The sequence below is a fragment of the Oryzias latipes genome, chromosome 4 (genome assembly GCF_002234675.1).
Source record: "Oryzias latipes chromosome 4, ASM223467v1".
In the NCBI taxonomy this organism is placed as follows: Eukaryota; Metazoa; Chordata; class Actinopteri; order Beloniformes; family Adrianichthyidae; genus Oryzias; species Oryzias latipes.
In genome coordinates this window covers 15,129,688-15,146,975 of record NC_019862.2, presented here as the reverse complement: position 1 = coordinate 15,146,975, position 17,288 = coordinate 15,129,688, and the positions used below count along the sequence as shown (strand labels likewise).

General features: G+C 39.5%; 1 protein-coding gene across 2 annotated transcripts in view; it reads left to right on the top strand.

Moving 5' to 3' along the window:
- hmcn1 (hemicentin 1) overlaps positions 1 to 17,288 on the top strand; it is an 88,869-nt gene that overhangs the window by 59,173 nt on the left and 12,408 nt on the right. For both annotated transcript variants that reach the window (XM_023954310.1, XM_023954311.1), the window contains exons 34-78: positions 62 to 231; positions 375 to 529; positions 1,095 to 1,218; positions 1,332 to 1,433; positions 2,286 to 2,462; positions 2,537 to 2,688; positions 2,851 to 2,974; positions 5,089 to 5,264; positions 5,385 to 5,481; positions 5,787 to 5,909; positions 6,160 to 6,315; positions 6,442 to 6,723; positions 6,832 to 6,999; positions 7,221 to 7,334; positions 7,471 to 7,557; positions 7,652 to 7,843; positions 7,961 to 8,134; positions 8,214 to 8,327; positions 8,472 to 8,617; positions 8,698 to 8,848; positions 9,275 to 9,472; positions 9,549 to 9,662; positions 9,748 to 9,935; positions 10,243 to 10,339; positions 11,272 to 11,433; positions 11,532 to 11,645; positions 11,737 to 11,939; positions 12,088 to 12,169; positions 12,266 to 12,397; positions 12,584 to 12,733; positions 12,840 to 12,999; positions 13,149 to 13,273; positions 13,366 to 13,549; positions 13,901 to 13,998; positions 14,076 to 14,354; positions 14,442 to 14,638; positions 14,784 to 14,865; positions 15,220 to 15,356; positions 15,449 to 15,590; positions 15,708 to 15,852; positions 15,952 to 16,079; positions 16,164 to 16,320; positions 16,494 to 16,615; positions 16,702 to 16,866; positions 17,084 to 17,191. In XM_023954310.1, coding sequence (XP_023810078.1) covers positions 62 to 231; positions 375 to 529; positions 1,095 to 1,218; positions 1,332 to 1,433; positions 2,286 to 2,462; positions 2,537 to 2,688; positions 2,851 to 2,974; positions 5,089 to 5,264; positions 5,385 to 5,481; positions 5,787 to 5,909; positions 6,160 to 6,315; positions 6,442 to 6,723; positions 6,832 to 6,999; positions 7,221 to 7,334; positions 7,471 to 7,557; positions 7,652 to 7,843; positions 7,961 to 8,134; positions 8,214 to 8,327; positions 8,472 to 8,617; positions 8,698 to 8,848; positions 9,275 to 9,472; positions 9,549 to 9,662; positions 9,748 to 9,935; positions 10,243 to 10,339; positions 11,272 to 11,433; positions 11,532 to 11,645; positions 11,737 to 11,939; positions 12,088 to 12,169; positions 12,266 to 12,397; positions 12,584 to 12,733; positions 12,840 to 12,999; positions 13,149 to 13,273; positions 13,366 to 13,549; positions 13,901 to 13,998; positions 14,076 to 14,354; positions 14,442 to 14,638; positions 14,784 to 14,865; positions 15,220 to 15,356; positions 15,449 to 15,590; positions 15,708 to 15,852; positions 15,952 to 16,079; positions 16,164 to 16,320; positions 16,494 to 16,615; positions 16,702 to 16,866; positions 17,084 to 17,191 — 6,653 coding nt within the window. The remainder of the gene's footprint in view (positions 1 to 61; positions 232 to 374; positions 530 to 1,094; positions 1,219 to 1,331; positions 1,434 to 2,285; positions 2,463 to 2,536; positions 2,689 to 2,850; positions 2,975 to 5,088; positions 5,265 to 5,384; positions 5,482 to 5,786; positions 5,910 to 6,159; positions 6,316 to 6,441; positions 6,724 to 6,831; positions 7,000 to 7,220; positions 7,335 to 7,470; positions 7,558 to 7,651; positions 7,844 to 7,960; positions 8,135 to 8,213; positions 8,328 to 8,471; positions 8,618 to 8,697; positions 8,849 to 9,274; positions 9,473 to 9,548; positions 9,663 to 9,747; positions 9,936 to 10,242; positions 10,340 to 11,271; positions 11,434 to 11,531; positions 11,646 to 11,736; positions 11,940 to 12,087; positions 12,170 to 12,265; positions 12,398 to 12,583; positions 12,734 to 12,839; positions 13,000 to 13,148; positions 13,274 to 13,365; positions 13,550 to 13,900; positions 13,999 to 14,075; positions 14,355 to 14,441; positions 14,639 to 14,783; positions 14,866 to 15,219; positions 15,357 to 15,448; positions 15,591 to 15,707; positions 15,853 to 15,951; positions 16,080 to 16,163; positions 16,321 to 16,493; positions 16,616 to 16,701; positions 16,867 to 17,083; positions 17,192 to 17,288) is intronic.

Here is a 17,288-nt window from a genome sequence, read left to right as displayed (position 1 = left end):
CTTCAAGCCGAAACAGACACGCATGCACTCACCTGTCATCGGAAAACCCTGCTCTCCACAGGTGGTTTAAGAATGGGAAACCGCTAAGACAGAGCCAAGGGTTGCGTATTGTAGCCAGCGCGCGACGACTGGTTGTTTCCCGTGCTCAAGTTACTGACACGGCACATTTCCAGTGTGTGGCCACTAATGAAGCTGGAAACCACCAGAGGGACTTTAATGTAGTAGTTCAAGGTAAAAACAGCGTAATTTATCTTTGTGGTATTATCTTCTCCTAAAAATATAGTTTTAAAAGTTTCTGTAAAGTTTGTTTTTAATTGCTCAGAAATTGAAGGATGTGTTTAGGGAAATAGATTATTTTAAGCTTGTCTCTGCAGTGCCTCCATCTATCCGTATGCCTGGGCCTGCTGAGCGCTCAGTGATTCTTAATCAAACCATCAGTTTGGAGTGCATCTCTGCTGGAATCCCCCCCCCCAGTATCACATGGATTAAAGATGGTCAACCTGTTGATACAACAAAAGAACACCTGAAGGTTAGTTTGTTCAAAAGACTGTAATAAATGCAAAAAAGTCACACAAATAATGAAAATGCTGAGTAAAAGCACAGAAAAGTTGAGTAGTTATCTAACAAACAGTGGGAACATGTAAAATGTATTTTTTTTTATGATCATATAGTATTTTCTGTTAAATGTTGACATTTAATGAAATGCTTTTGAAACATTGCATTTATTATCCCAGACTCAAAAACTATACACCACTCTACTGCAAAACTCAATCTTAAGAAAAAGAATACCCTTGAATCAAGATTTTTTTTTATGACTTACAAGGAAAATTTTCTTATCAAGAAAGTTTTTTTAAAAGTAAAATAATCATAGTTTGAGAAAATATGTCTTAGTGACTAGATTTTTTTCTTAAAATTAGAATTCTTGGCAAGACATTTTTTCTTACTGCATTAGCAGATGTTATTTTTTTTTGCCTATTTGAAGAAAATATGCCAATGAAGGAAGAATTTTAGACTTATTTCTAAGGGGGCTGTTTTTGCAGTGTGCAGAAATTAATCAACAGTTTCTGTATTTTTGCGTTTTTCTGTCACTAAAGCTGCAGTCAGTAGGCCGAACATTCACAATCTCAGAGGCCAGACAGGAGGATTCTGGGAAATACACTTGTTTGGCCACCAATGCAGCTGGTGAAGTGCAACAGCATATTCGACTGAGTGTACACGGTAACTCACAGACACACTTACTGTCCTTGTTTTCTGCACTTTATTTACTATTTTAGATTTATTCAGTGAAGATATATAAGTTTAAGTCCTTGCATGTAATATTTTACCCCCAGAACCTCCCAGAATCCTCTTCTCCGAGGAGACCATCAACCAGACTATTCTGTCTGGCTTTCCCATTGAGTTTGAGTGCAAGGCTACAGGAAGCCCATTACCTGGTGAGATTGATAACAGATGTCTTCCTCAGTAAGGCTGTGCTTGCTAACAGACGGCAAATCCTACTTTCCTCTGATCATTAAACTGGACCTCCAGTACAAAACATCAGTTATTGAGCAGAAAATGGATCTTAGTAATTTCTATGTAGGCAGGTATAAAAGTGAAAGTGAACACCTTAAAGACCTACTCAGATGAAAATCATGTTTTTGGAGTTTTTTAAAATCATGTTTTTGGAGTTCATTCTAGTTGACTGTCTATACGCAGCATAAAGTGAAGCTTACTGTAGATTTGTTCATCCAGTGCCAGTGTTGGTCAGGTGTGCAATCTTGTCTAGTGTCCTTTGACAGCTCGTTGGTCTTGATCATGGTGGAAAAGTTGTAGTCTGGCTATTTAGGGGTGTCAACAGGTAACAGATAACAGATAACCAGTTCAAACTATGTGTCAATAATACAGAAGACTGGATGGAAAAGTAGCAGGTCTGTCCTGCTTGTTTGAAGAGGCTAAATACTTATTTTCTTCTTCTTCTATTATGAAAATAAAATATTTTTAAAAAATGAAGCAATGCAATTTCCTGGATTCTTTATTTGCATTCAGTCTGTCACAGTTGACTCAGAGAATGCCAATTTAAATAAATGAACATTTCAGTGCTTTTACAGTTCAAACTGGAGGCATTTTTGTTGGACATAATGATGGTTTATTTTAAAATCGACACATTAGAAAATATGTGACTTAAACTTGCATTCAATCAATTCAAACTCTCATTTATTTTGTTGATGCCTCTAAGGTATTAATTCATTGTTTTTTTTTATTATGTGGTTTGTGTTAATGCCCTTTTCTGTAAATGTATGCTCCAGCTGTCTCCTGGTCCAAAGATGGCCGGCCCCTGACCAGTGTAACTGGCGTGTCAGTGCTGAAGCGAGGCCAGGTGCTGAAGATCGAGCGGGCGCAGCTGTTGGATGCCGGCGTGTACAAATGTCTGGCTGTCAATCTGGCTGGAGCTGCAGAGCTACTTTACAGCCTGCAAGTGTTTGGTAGGTGTTTATAGTTCTGAAGTGACATTCAGTAAGGACCCCTCCAAGACAGGTTTTTTTTTTTTGCTTTTCAGTGCCTCCTACTATCTCCAGTCGAGGCAGTACAGTAGCAGTTGTGGTTAATGAGGCTGCTAAGCTGGAGTGCGAGGCCTCTGGTGTTCCTTTGCCCAGTCTTACGTGGCTAAAAGACGGCAGTCCTGTGGCAATTGTTTCCCATAGGACACAGGTATCTCATCATCTATTCAGAAACTGTTCGTAATTGTGTTTCCAGTCTCTGATGAAACTGTTTTAGATGACGATGAAATGTTTTTCTACAGATGAACGCAGAGTGTACTTTCATGTGCTGAATTCTGGGGTGTTCTCACGGTTGTTTTTGCTCCCCCCCCAGGTGCTGTCTGCCGGCAGAGTGTTGTCTCTGAGCAGTGCACAGATCAGCGACACAGGTACATACACCTGTGTGGCCATCAACCCTGGTGGAGAACAACAAAGGGAATACGAGCTGAAGGTTTATGGTGAGAAAATCACACTTTGTTTGTTCTAAAACCCAAGTATACTGTCCCTTGCTATAACATGGTTCGCCTTCTGCGGTCTCCCTGTTTCGCTGATTTTTCTCCAGTATAGTACAGCTTTCCAAATATACATCTTTGATCGCTATCACATTTTTTGAATTCATTTTAAACTTATTTTTCTACTGAGGTTTGAACTTTGAAAGGTTAAAAAAGAGGGACAAGTGTGAAAACGTTTATGCTTTAGAAAAGAATAGTGTGCAATGAGGAGTTTTTTAGCAATATAACAACTATAATAATTGCAAAAAATAAAACCGACTACTACTTGATCTATTGCAGGTTATTTTTAGAAACCAACTCCCGCGATAAAAGAGGGACCACTGTATCTAAAATTAAACTGAATAGAAAACTCATTTTTATAGTAAAAAGACATGGAAATTTACAGTAAAGAATGAAGTAGTTTTTTTTCAATCTCACTCATCCACCCATTTTCCAAACCTGCTTCATTATTCCCGTTCAGTGCAATTAACTTATGAAGCATGTTTTTGTTGCTGTGGGAGGAGGCTGGAGTGTCTTGAAAACCCCCCACAAATACCCTGGAGGAACATGCAAACTGGGGTTTGAACCAAAGCCCACTCACTATGAGCAAGTGGGCAAACCACTACACCACCGTGCAGCCTTATTCTGACTCATAGATGAATAAATTTCTAAGTTGAGCATAACATTAACATTGCATTTATGTTATGATCCAGACTTTGGAAAAGTTCTGTCCTAGAACAGATCCAGACGGATGAGAACTTTACTTTTAACTTGCTCATTAGTTTTCCAGGCCATAGATTTTGGTACTCTGGGCTACATTTTCAATAAACCCATCAAATTACCACATTAAACTTAAATCCGAGTTTAATCAAAACCAATTCCACAGAGTTAAATCTAAACCATTACATAGAGTCTGTTTGCCATTTGTCATAGATTTGCGTGAGTATGTGTCTGCAGAATGGCATTTATTTATTTAAAGCAATCAAATACCGTAGTTTTTTTCTCCAGAAAGAGACATTCTCTGAGCTAATTGCTACCATTCGCCAGCCGCTTCCTGTGGCTGAGCCAACGCTAAGCAGAGGGTCTGCCAATCGTCCTTCAGTGAGTTGGGACTTTGCCTGCTCAACATCCATGACACAAGAAAAACTGATCGGAAATTACTTACTGTAGTTAAACTTGCCACATAAAGGGTGGCTGTTTCATGTTAAACAGCGGCTCCAACAAAATGCCTCCTGAACTAGATATAAACTTAAAGAATTGTGCTGTTAGGAAACTGACATGATTGTGTTTGAAGGGCCAGATTACCAAAATTAATACTTCTTGCTGTCCACTTAGTTTCTCTCAAATCATTTTTCTTATAAAAACTCTTAGAACTTTAGGTGCATAACAGTACAGGGCCAGATGCACATCATGTTTAGATCTGTGGTAATGGTAGCAGTTTGCACTTTTACCATAATGTAACACATTTACCTGGTTCTTTAAACTGATTTATAAACAGCAACCATTTTGTTCATTCATTAAGTGATTTTTGCCCTAACCAAGTAAAATTTAATACAAAAGTAAAAAGACATAATAAAAAAAATACTGAGCTGTGCTATCATGGGAACTTTGGTACACTGCAAAAACAGAATCTTAAGTAAAAACAACCTTGTTTCATGAAACATGTTTTTTATTTTGTAAAAAAAAAAAAAAAACATTTTAGTGACTATAATTTTTTTTCTTAAAATAAGAATTCTTGGTAAGACCCTTTTTCTTACCCCATTGGCAGATTATTATTATTATTATTATTTTTGTGCTTATTTGAAGAAAATTTTGCCAATGAGGGATGAATTTTAGACTTATTTCTAAGGGACTTGTTTTTGCAGGTTATGTAAGAAGTCACCTAAAAGACTTTCTGTTGGGTTTTGACTGACTGAAAATCTGTTTAATTAGTGGGAGGGCCAGACAGTCTCCAAGAGCAAATTAACTAGAGAATCATTTATTTTTATTACAGGAGAAAAACATGTTTTTAAACCTAAAGATTTTATTCTAACATAGTTCAGGGCTAATAATCTCATCACTTGTCCTTCTGTCTGCCACAGTGCCCCCCAACATAAAGGGTGAGGAGGTGAACTCTACGGTGATGCTTGGACAATCAGTGGAGCTGCTCTGCCAGAGCGATGCAATCCCCCCACCTACACTCTCCTGGCGCAAAGATGGCCGCCCTCTCTTTAGGAAACCTGGTTTGATAGTCGCTGATCATGGAAGTCGACTTAAGGTAGCGTTTGTGAGACACACAAAATGGAAACATCCTAAATGTTAATGTAATTCAAGACTTTAAAGACATGTTATTATCAAAAGGTCAATTAAACAGCCTGTCTATGCTGGTTTTTGATAGATCAATAGTGCCCAGGTTCAGGATTCAGGCAGGTATACCTGTGAAGCTACCAATGTTGCCGGAAAAACAGAGAAGAACTATAACCTCGATGTCTGGGGTGAGTTTTTTTTCCCCACAAGATAAGTAGCCTTTAGGATAAAATGTTAAAAAACTTTACTTTACTCCCTAAATATCTTGAATTTGAACTTCTTGGAAACCAAAAATCTATACCCAAAAATCCAAAATTAACCTCTAGATTCACATTTTGTGAATGTCATGTGTTAAATAACACTTATCTCTAAGATTATTTATTTATATTGTGAATTTCTGAAAATAATGCTTCAATCTTTGCAGAAAGGCTCAATTGTGCCACTAAAGTCTAATTTTGGATCGCCTCCTTGTGGTCTCATATTGTAATTGCAGTTTCCCCCAGTATCCGGGGCTCTGGGGAGGTTTCTCATCTGACAGTGATTGAGGGAAATCTTATTTCTTTGGTCTGTGAGTTGAGTGGAATACCGCCTCCCAGCCTCACATGGAAGAAGGATGGTAAGTGCATGTACGGCACAGACGCCAACTTCCAGGGTTTGAGGCCCGGTGTCCCGCATGTTCACTAACCAATCTGCCCCTTATGCTCCTTACTGGCTAAACACACGTGATCTATATAATAAGCTGCAGATATGGTGGAGTTTCTGAAAAGTAGCAGGATGCTGGTCCTCAAGGTCTGGAGTTTGACTCCCCTGATGTACTGGAAGATTGAAAGAAATTTTAATGAGAATTGGTCTTTGCTTTGGTTTAGGTTTTGAGCTCAAATCAGACCAACGACTTAGGATTTTGTCAGGAGGCCGTCAGCTGCAGATTTCCAGTGCTCAGAAAGCAGATACAGCCGCCTACACCTGCTTAGCCTCGAGTGCAGCTGGTGCCACTTCCAAGGAGTACAACCTGCAAGTGTACGGTACGCACATCATTAATTACCAACTCTTTGCCTAGGGAAATATCTTTATTTTGCAAAACTTTGAGAAAGAAACAAAAAGATTTGCAACAAATGGCATACTCATTTTAGTTTTATGTTTGTGGTTAGTACGCCCCTCCATCAGGCGCGGTGAAGGAGAAACCGATGACATTACCGTCATAAAAGGAGGAAATATTACCCTAGATTGTGCTGCAGAAGGTGTGCCAAAACCTGCAGTTTCATGGCTGAAGGACGGACGGCCCATCACAGGACAGCATGGTGCAAAGGTCCTGAATGATGGGAGGTTGTTGCAAATTAGAGATGCAGACGTTACAGACACAGGACGTTACACCTGTGTCTCTGTTAATGTAGTAGGACAGGCCGACAGCAAGTACGACGTCAGTGTCCATGGTAAAATATAACTTTTAATCCTATATTTTTGGTATTTTTACATAAAAACAGTCTGTATTCAAAATTTTTTTTTTGCTCCTCTACCTCTCTGCATCTGCTTTTGGTCAGTCCCTCCAAGTATTCTTGGTCAGGTGCATTCACCAGAAAACATCAGTGTTGTTGTGAAGAACCCAGTCGCTCTGACCTGCGAGGCTTCAGGCATTCCCCTTCCTACCATATCCTGGCTGAAAGACAATCAGCCCATTCAAACGTCTAGCTCAGTGCTCATCCTCTCAGGTCAGTTTGTTTTTCATTGTCTGGATTTTTACTTTGGAAGTGTAATTATTTTAACCTTTTATTCTTCAATAAAAAAGTGATTATTTCATGTTAAACTTTAATTCTGTGAGTCAAGTTTTGTACATTAACTATTCATAATCCTAGAAAATGAAAGTACACTTCCACAAGCTTTAAAAATAAACATTTTTTAGAAATTACAATGTTAAACATTCATTCTTTAGGAGGACGTAGTGTTCGTTTAATGCACACTGCAGTGACGGATGCTGGGAGGTACACTTGTATTGTCTCCAACAGTGGTGGAGAAGAAAGGAAAAACTTTGACCTTGTCATACTTGGTAATAAAACAGTAAATGTTACTTCCTCTCTATTTTTAAACCTCAGTGTTGAAGCTTCTTTACAACCATAAAAATAATAACAGTGAAAGCTTAAATACCACTTTGAAAAAGATTTTTGTAAATATTTAAATGACAGTTCCACCGAGGGTTGTGGCTGAAGGAACTGTTGTGGATACTAAAGTAAAAGAGAAGCGCAACATCACGCTCACCTGTGAAGCATCAGGTATGTTTTATCACATCCTTACAAAAAAAAACTTATCTGGCTAATTTTCTTACCTCACAGCTGATCGAGCATTTTGGTTGTTTGAATGTTCCAGGTAACCCTGTACCAGAGATTAAATGGCTGAAAGATGGACTGTTGTTGGTGCCTGACAGGCACCACCAGATTTTGTCTCATGGCCGTTTTCTTCAGATCTCAGAAGCCCAAGTTGCAGACACTGGCCGCTACAGCTGCCTGGCAAGCAACAGTGCAGGAGACCGCAGCCGCCATTACAACCTCAATGTCCTGGGTACTAAGACAAGGAGTGTTAACTCAGATGGAAATGTTCTGTCAAAGTACTTGGTTGCTTGAAAAAGATTCTTAAGTATCCTGACTGGTGCATCTGACATACCTCTCTCGGTTCCAGTTTCACCCACAATCGCTGGAAACAGCCCTGACTTCTCTGCAGAGGAGGTCATCGTGACTCTAAGCAGTCCCACCTCACTGGTGTGCGAAGTCCAGTCGTACCCCCCAGCTTTGATCACGTGGCTAAAGGATGGGATTCAGTTTGAATCCACTCGCAACGTTCGGGTCCTTCCAGGTTTGAGACCAGAGACATAAGGGTCCCTTCAAAATGAGCTGAGAAACGTTGGGTGCATATCTGACCCTTGTGTTTCCAGGTGGTCGAACGCTGCAGATTCTGAATGCTAAGGTGGAGAATGCTGGGAGGTACACCTGTGTGGCTACAAATGAAGCAGGGGAGACACTAAAACACTACGAAGTCAAAGTTTATGGTAAGATTCTCCAGACTTTGATAACCTGAATTTTAACAAAAAGCCAAAATTTTTGTAAAATTTTCTGTTGATGTGGGGCTTTTAAAAAATATATCATACATTAAAGATGTCCATGTAAATTTAGAAAAGGGTTTTGGTCTTCAGTTCCTCCACAGATCAATAAGAATGACATTTCTGGCCATGAACTTTCCTCTAAAGAGGTTAAGGTTACAATCAACAGCACACTGACCCTGGAGTGTGTAGCTCAAGCCTTTCCCTCCCCAACACTGCAGTGGTATAAGGATGGACAGGTAAGCTTTCAGAGATCTGTCCATACATGATTTTATTTTTGCAACATGTAAACAAAAACTTCAAAACATCTTTTACACAGATCCTGCGAGCAGATGACCACGTATCTGTAACAGCAAATGGTCGTATTGTTCAGATCAAACATGCTCAGGTGTCGGACACTGGCCGCTACACCTGTGTGGCTACTAATGTAGCAGGAGAGGATGAGATGGACTTTGATGTAAATATACAAGGTGAACTGGGCTGACTGATGCTGACATGTTTAATGACCCTGCAGACACCATATCCACCACAGTTTAAAGTTGCCTGTGTGATTTTGTGTTTTCTCAATGAAGCTGTTTTCTGCAATGGTCTTGGAGGCTTTCTGAAGCTCTTTGAAAGTTTCTCTTTGCACATAAGCTGTGTCTTTCCAAAAAGACTTTTTCATGTAACTGATAGTTCTCATGTGATTGTTCACTGTTTGTGTTTATCTTAAACCACCAAACTCTAATCCAAAATGTTTAAAAAAATACTGCAAAAATCATTCATAATCATTCAGTACAACTCTGTACCATCACTCTGTAACATCAAATATCTTGCATTGTCTGTTAGATCCTAAACTCCCAGATCAGTTGTTAAATCTTTTTTTTTTCCTTTTTCGAACTCCCCATACTTTTCAGTCCCACCTAACTTCAATAAACCTGGTGGAGCTGGTGGTTCCACGTCTCTTCCAGCCTTTGGAGGAGATTCTCGAGATGTGATACTCAACAACCCCTTTTCTCTGTACTGCGAGACAAATGCAGTGCCCCCTCCAATGCTCACCTGGTACAAAGATGGACGACTGCTAACGTCTAATGACAAAGTTTTGATCTTTCCAGGTGAGTCACATCATCTGGAAAAAAGAAAAAAAAAAGATGGCGACTCTTCTCCTAATCTTTGCCGTTTCATTCCCAGGTGGGCGAGTGCTACAGATCCCCAGGGCTCGGCTTGAGGACTCCGGCCGATACACATGTGTGGCAATCAATGAAGCAGGGCAAGACTCCATCCAGTATGATGTTAGGGTGCTGTGTGAGTTTTGGATCGGAGTTTACATCTTGAGATGAAAATACTTTTGTAAGCAGAGCCGGCACTAATTCATATCTGTCAACATTAGTACCTCCAGTCATAAGGGAAAAAGACAGCGATGTGCCTGATGAGGTAACAGTTCTCATAAACCAGACAGCCCAGCTGGACTGCCATGTAGATGGAAATCCAACCCCCAAGGTCACCTGGTTTAAAGACAGTCAGCTCATCAGCTCTGAAGGTCCATACAGGGTTTTGTCCAGTGGGCGAACTCTTCAGGTAATAGACAGGAAACAGCCTGGTTAAGCAACAATGAAAGGAAAATCTTTGACTTAACAGGTTAATAATGCGATTCAGGATCGAACTAGGACCAGCTACTCAACTAAATAACATAAACTATTTTCAATGGAAAGACAACTATAAGGACATCAAATGGTTTGCTTTTTCTTTATGTATATGTTAATGTATAAGTTATTGTAAATGTTATATTCTTTTAATTTTAAAGTTGTATTTCATTATTATACATCTTTTGGATTTTCTAGTAAGAATATTTTTGTTTTTAAATGACCACGTGTTTTTTTTTTAGGTGGTTTCTGCACTGGTACCAGACACAGGACGGTATGTGTGCGTCGCTGAAAATGTGGCTGGAAGTTCAGAAAAGCAATTTAATCTGAACGTTCATGGTAAGTCCTTGGAGAATCCTCTATATTGTTTTTTTTTTTTTTACAACTATTCCGGGATAGGCTCCGGCTGCCCCGTGGCCCCGAAAGGGACGGCTTAGAAGATAAATGAATGAATGAACTATTCCATTCATATAATAATTAGTGGTTGCCAATCTGATTCAAAGCTTGGTTTATTGGTTTATTTGGAACGGTATAATTTACTTATGGTACCTAAAATCGATCCAGGACATCTTTAGCCAAAAATTCAACCAGTGGGACTCAGAGAAATACTTGAGTACTGAACAGATTTTCCTGATTACTTGTATTTCTTGCAAGATAATCATGTAAATTAAACATGTGTACAAACAAACAAGTAAAGAAGAATTAATGGCAAATTCATTAACATTTTAGTTCCATAAAGTTTGGCCCACTGTTGTTTTTCAAAATCAACATTATACAAACGGAAAATTATGAGACCATTCTACCACACTGTATGGTCATAAGGTCTTTGTAAAATTCAAAGTGTTTCCACACATTGAACTGCAATGATAGTTTGATCATTTTTTGCTGCCATCACATAGGTTCTCCACTGTGTTGTTTTTACCTCATAGTAAAATAAACCTGCTGTGCCCCTAATCCAAATGGTATTTTCCGAGATCGATCATAATTCATTTATTTTGTTTTGAAATTATTTTATTACGGTATAAGTCGATTTGATTATCAACTTGTCTCAGAGAGATCGATCTGGTTGGATCTTAGGAATATTAATCCATTTATCACTAAGTTATTTGATCGTGACAACCGTATTTTTTTAAATAACTTCTAACAAAAAATAGATCTTATTAGTTTTTTTTTTTTGTTTTTTTTTTCGGAGGGTGTGAGGAATTAAAAAATTATTGTCAGAAATGCTGGCCACTTTAATAAATAAGTTTGTCTCTGTTCTGTCTTTGCAGTGCCTCCATCCATTTTTGGTGTAAGCCTGGAAAATGTGACGGCGGTGGTGAACAACTTTGTCTCCCTTTCTTGTGAAGTAACTGGCTTTCCCCCTCCAACACTAAGCTGGTTAAGTGACCGGGGGCCCATTCAGGCCAGCTCAAACACACTCATCATGCCAGGTACTTGGTCAATGATGGGTCGTGATCACAATTTCGAATTGAGGGAACTGTTTCACAAATATGATTGACGGTAAAGTTAAATGTTCTGTTGAATTTAGGTGGTCGCACTTTGCAAATCCTCAAACCAAAAGTGTCTGATGGGGGAAAGTACACCTGTGTGGCTATGAATGCAGCAGGAGAGGCTTACAAACACATTCATCTCACTGTTTTTGGTCAGTTGGGATCTTCGTGGTTTCAGCCACATAATATGTGTCTACGATGAACTTTCTCTTGACAGATTTTCCTCTTTTCCCACCCTTGTAGTCCCCCCCAGTATTCGGGGCAACAGCGGAGATGCTCCTGTTGTGGTTAATGCACTTGTTGGCAAATCGATAACTCTACAGTGTGAGTCTAACGCTGTGCCTCCACCCAACATCATCTGGTACAAGAACGGCAGAGTGCTGACAGAATCGGCCAACCTGCAGATTCTGGCAGAGGGACAAATCCTTAAGATCAAAACCTCGGAGGTAAAAAAAAACAATATTATATGATAATATTCTTTTAAATTAATCTGCTACAAACAGGTTTCCCCTATGTCATAATATCTCACACATTTCCTTGTGTTTGTCTTGTTTGCCATCAAAATTTTAAGTTGGATCTGTTTCCACTCTGTAGGTTTCTGATACAGGACAGTATGTTTGCATTGCCACAAACGTTGCTGGACAAGTTGACAAGAACTTCCACTTAAACATCCACGGTAGCTTTATTTACTAAATTAACAACTTCTGAATCTAATGATTCATTAAAACCAATTGTTTCAAACAGTTGTTATTTTCTTACGTCTGTTCTTCAGTTCCACCCAGAATTGATGGATCAGTGCGGGAAAGTTTGGTGGAAATCATCAGTAACTCGGTTTCTTTTGCCTGCGATGCCTCTGGAATTCCTCCACCCAATCTCAGCTGGCTGAAGAATGGACAACCCATTGGTAAGTTCAGACTGAAGCTTTTTTTATTCAGACATTTTAAAAATCACTTTATGCATTTTTTTAATGTAACAATTACAGTTAAACATTCAAGTGACCTGTTCAAAGGGTGAGATGGCAAACAAAGCTCAGCAGCTTTCCAATGTTCTTTTCTAAAGAAGTCAATTTTACAACATCACTTTTTCTTAGAGAACTCAGAGTCTCTGGAGATGCACATCTCCTCAGGGGGCAGCAAACTGCAGATTGCACGGTTGCAGCTTTCCGATGGGGGAACATACACATGTGTGGCCTCTAATGTTGAAGGCAAAGCACGCAAGAGCTACCACCTCACAATACAAGGTACACATCTTTACTTTAAAGAATACAAATTCTTTAAAGGATTTACAAAAGTTTACTTAGTGGTTTTAGTTTTCCAGATCAAACTACATTATGATCTTTGTCTTAGTTCCACCAAGTATCACTGGATCAGACATGCCCAGTGAGATGGGGGTCCTGCTGAATGAAAGCATCCAGATGGTCTGTCAAGCTCAGGGAGCTCCAGTTCCAACAATTCAGTGGCTGAAGGATGGAAAAGCCGTCAACCGTACCGGACACAGGGGGCTCAGGTATATGTGAGTTATCAAATGTGAAATCCGCAAAAAAACCTTTCATGTAAGGGTGGGAATAACTTAAAATCAATCCAGTGAAGTGTTTTTTGAGATCCAGAAGGTTTTTTGGGATTGTGTTATTAATAAAAAGTTGTTTCTATTCTCAGGGTTAGTCCAGATGGCAGCAGACTCACTGTGGTCAGAGCTCACCCTGATGACAGTGGAAAGTACACCTGTGTGGCCACTAATGCTGCTGGAGAAGAAGACCGGATCTTTAATCTGAATGTGTATGGTAGGTCCAGCTCATTCTACACCATACGGCATCAACTTTTGTACAAACGTAATCTTAATTTTCCTGATGTTGAGCTCCTCTTTGCCGCACAGTTCCCCCAGTGATAGTTGGCAACAGTGGCGCTCCTGAGCATCAAACTGCAGTTTTGGACAGTTCTGTCAGCATACAGTGTGTTGCTGCTGGGACTCCTCTTCCTCATCTAAACTGGCTGAAAAACGGCTTGCCCCTGCCAGTCTCTTCACACGTACGACTTCTTTCAGCAGGACAGGTGCTCCGGTAGGTGGAAGGGCTGCCTGACAAGTTCAGGTCTGGAGGTATGACATTACAATGTGAACATAACTCAGGTCTTGGATTATGTTCCCATTGTAATGTTGTGAAATCATAGACTCTTAAATTAACAAGTTTAAAAAAATGTGTTTAGCAAAGATAATCAAAGGACTTATCAGGAATGGGACAGTTTAAACTTCTGAAACCACCTCCTGAGTTTGGTGAAGACTTTATACTTAATTATGGATGCATTTAATTTTTTTCTTGTTTGATTTTATTTAGGCAACTAAACATCAAAGGTAGGTAATATTGTGAAATCACTCTGATTAAAATAAAAGTATTTTATCTTTTAATTTCCAGTATAATGCGAATCCAGGTTTCAGATGGTGGAAAATATACATGTGTTGCGTCCAACAGGGCAGGAGTAGACAATAAGCATTATAACCTCCAGGTGCATGGTGGGTCTGACTATTGATGTCTTCATTATGTTTACCAAAAAAATAGTTTTTTTGAAATTGTACATTTCTGTCCTCAGTTCCTCCTGGTTTAGATGGAGCGGGAAGCACAGAGGATGTGACTGTAATCAGAGGCAATACAGCTTCTTTGCTGTGTGTTGCTGATGGGACCCCAGTTCCCACCATTTCTTGGCTTAGGGAGGATGTTCCTGTGCTCTCCGAACACAACATCAGGCTTCTTAACCTGAACACCACCTTACAGATCAGTCTCGCTCAAGTTAATGACACCGGACATTACACTTGTAAGGTCTACAATACTGCTGGAGAAGCGAGCCGTCACTTCAACCTGAAGGTGTTGGGTGAGTATTAGCAAAAAAGTGTTCTAAAATTTGAGTTTTTAGTGGATAAATGAAGGAAAACCTTTTGTTTTACTCTACTTTTGTTAGAACCTCCACAGATCACAGGCTCCGGTGATCCAGTAGAAGTATCTGTGCTGGTTAATAATGTCCTGGAGCTGGAATGTGAGGCTTCGGGCATCCCAACACCCTTCTTGACCTGGTTAAAGGACGGACGCCCACTCCCACAGACAGACAGCCTGCGCCTCCTTCGTGGAGGGGAGGTCCTTCGTATGGCTTCAGCACAGGTGATAATCATTTTCTGACACTAATAATGTAAATACATTTAATACTTTACATGTAATTGTTGTTTATTACATATTTTCTAGTGCAAGATTTATCCATTGTGTACTACACATAACAGATAATTTATGTATTCTTTTTCACACTCAGCTGGAGGACACAGGCAGATACAGCTGCTTAGCCAATAGCCCAGCAGGAGATGATGATAAGGAGTTTCTTGTTCAAGTACATGGTTGGTAACTTACTGTATATGTGAGCCACACAGTGCAGGATACAAATTGTACTTTTCCACTACTAGTGGGTGTGTCTTCTTTCTATGTAATCTACAATCCTGCTTTGAAAAGCTGTACAGTTATGTGAAACACTGAAAACCCTAAAAACAAAATTATGATTTCTGAATTATTTTTAGAGTGCGCTTAATTTATGCAAATATGATCAAACTAGAAAGGATATTTTTGTGAAGTTTGGGATAACTTTAGATGAAACTTTCTATTGTCTCTTTGTTTTGTATTTTTGGAATTCTTTGTGAAACAAAATTGCGTGAAGAAAATAATTAAAAAACATGTCTGTGGTGAATGTCCTTCAGTTCCGCCTAACATTGTGGGTGAAAACACGCCTCAGGATGTGTCTGTGCTGCAGAACAGACAGGCAACTCTGGAGTGCAAATCTGACGCTGTTCCACCTCCAACTCTGACCTGGCTTAAAGACGGCCAACAGCTGCAAGTCAGTAGACCAATAAAAAGAGAAAATCGCCAACAAAGTGCTGTCATTACTTCTAGCCTGTATTTTGAAACTATTATTTTTCCTCTGCACAGGCCTCTGCACGTGTACGCATTCTTTCGGGGGGTCGCTACTTACAGATCAACTTATCAGAGCTCAGCGACACAGCTCAGTACACATGTGTGGCAAGCAACGTTGCTGGGAAGACCACACGAGAGTTTAACCTGAATGTCAATGGTACAATTCGTGTTTGATTAAAAAAATATCTCTTAAAATAATTTTAAAACCTGCAAAATAATTACTTTTAGACTGGATTTAAAATTATAGAAAATATTTCAACTAAATGTGTTTCAGTGGCCCCAACTATCAAGGATGGCCCCCAGATTGTAACAGTGCATGTTGACAAGTCAGCGGTCCTTGAATGTGTTGTTAACGGAGTGCCCCCACCTCGAGTCACCTGGAGGAAAAATGGAGCCATATTAGGTGGAAACAACCCCAGGTATGATGAATGATTCCGCTCAGTTAATCTTTCTGCCATTGCTTCACTATACTTTAATTAATCTTTCTCATTTAATTTGCATTGCAAAAATGTGTGCAGGTACACATTTGAGGAGAACGGATCTCTGCATATCCACTCGGCTCAGGTTAGCGACACTGGGCGCTACCTCTGCCTGGTGACAAATCCAGCCGGGACTCAACGCAGGAGAGTTGATATGCAAGTGTATTGTAGGTGGTGGATATTTACAAAACTGAGTTCTGTCTCATAACCATGCAGTTATTGCATTGCAATGCATCTTTCTTGTGTGATAGTGCCCCCATCAATCGCCAACAGTCAGACCAATGTGACAGTTATTGTCAACGTGCAAACGACTTTACCTTGTGAGGCCAGCGGCATTCCTAAACCCACCGTCAGCTGGCAGAAAAAAGGACGAACCATCAGTACTGACCAGAACCAGAATATGTACAGGTTGAACCAGGTTTTCTCCTTTTTTACTAAATAAAACATTAACTTTTTATTAAGAACACCTTATGAATCATGTTTTCTATTTTGATTAAACTGATCTCTGTATGTCATGAGCAGTTCAGGAGCTCTTTTTAGGTTGTATAAAAACAATATTTTTAAAAAAAAAATCTTTTTAGGTTACTGTCATCCGGATCCCTGGTCATTTTGGCACCGACAGTGGAGGACACAGCTGTGTACACGTGCGTGGTTTCCAATGAAGCAGGGAACAACTCCAAATCAATCCGTTTGACCGTCATTGGTAAAAATGACTCGACTTAGTGGTTTAAAGTATATACCGTATTTTCTTTTTCCACTGTAATTTTTCTCCCACTCTTGGTCTTCTAGTTCCTCCATCTATAGCAGATGAACCCGCAGAGTTAGTTGTACTCAGACAGTCCCCAGTGGTCATTTCCTGTACTGCATATGGTGTACCAAAACCTTCAATTCACTGGAGCAAAGATGGAATGAAACTACCCAATAAAGGACAAGGATACAACATACTGCCAACAGGTTAGCATTTCCTCCAAGTTTATATCTTTGTATATCCTCTGACATACAAAAATATTTGACAGAATTAAAATGATAAATAACGTATATAATTATCTTTAATTAATCTTCTACAAATATAACTCTACAAAAGTTGGGATTTATTGAGAAGTAAATATCATGCACAAATCATTAGTAACAGTTAATAAATGTAATAACCAGTATGTTGGTCTGCACTCAGGTGCGGTAGAGATCTCTTCAGCTGAGCTTAGTCATGCAGGACGCTACTCGTGCACGGCCAAGAATATTGCAGGTTCCACACAGCGCCATGTGCCGCTAACGGTCCACGGTAAATAAGTCTAATTTTATTTTCATTTTAGTGAAAAACACCCGTTTGAACCTTAAAAAAAATCTCCAAAAAATTATTTCAATTTGTTGTAACTTTC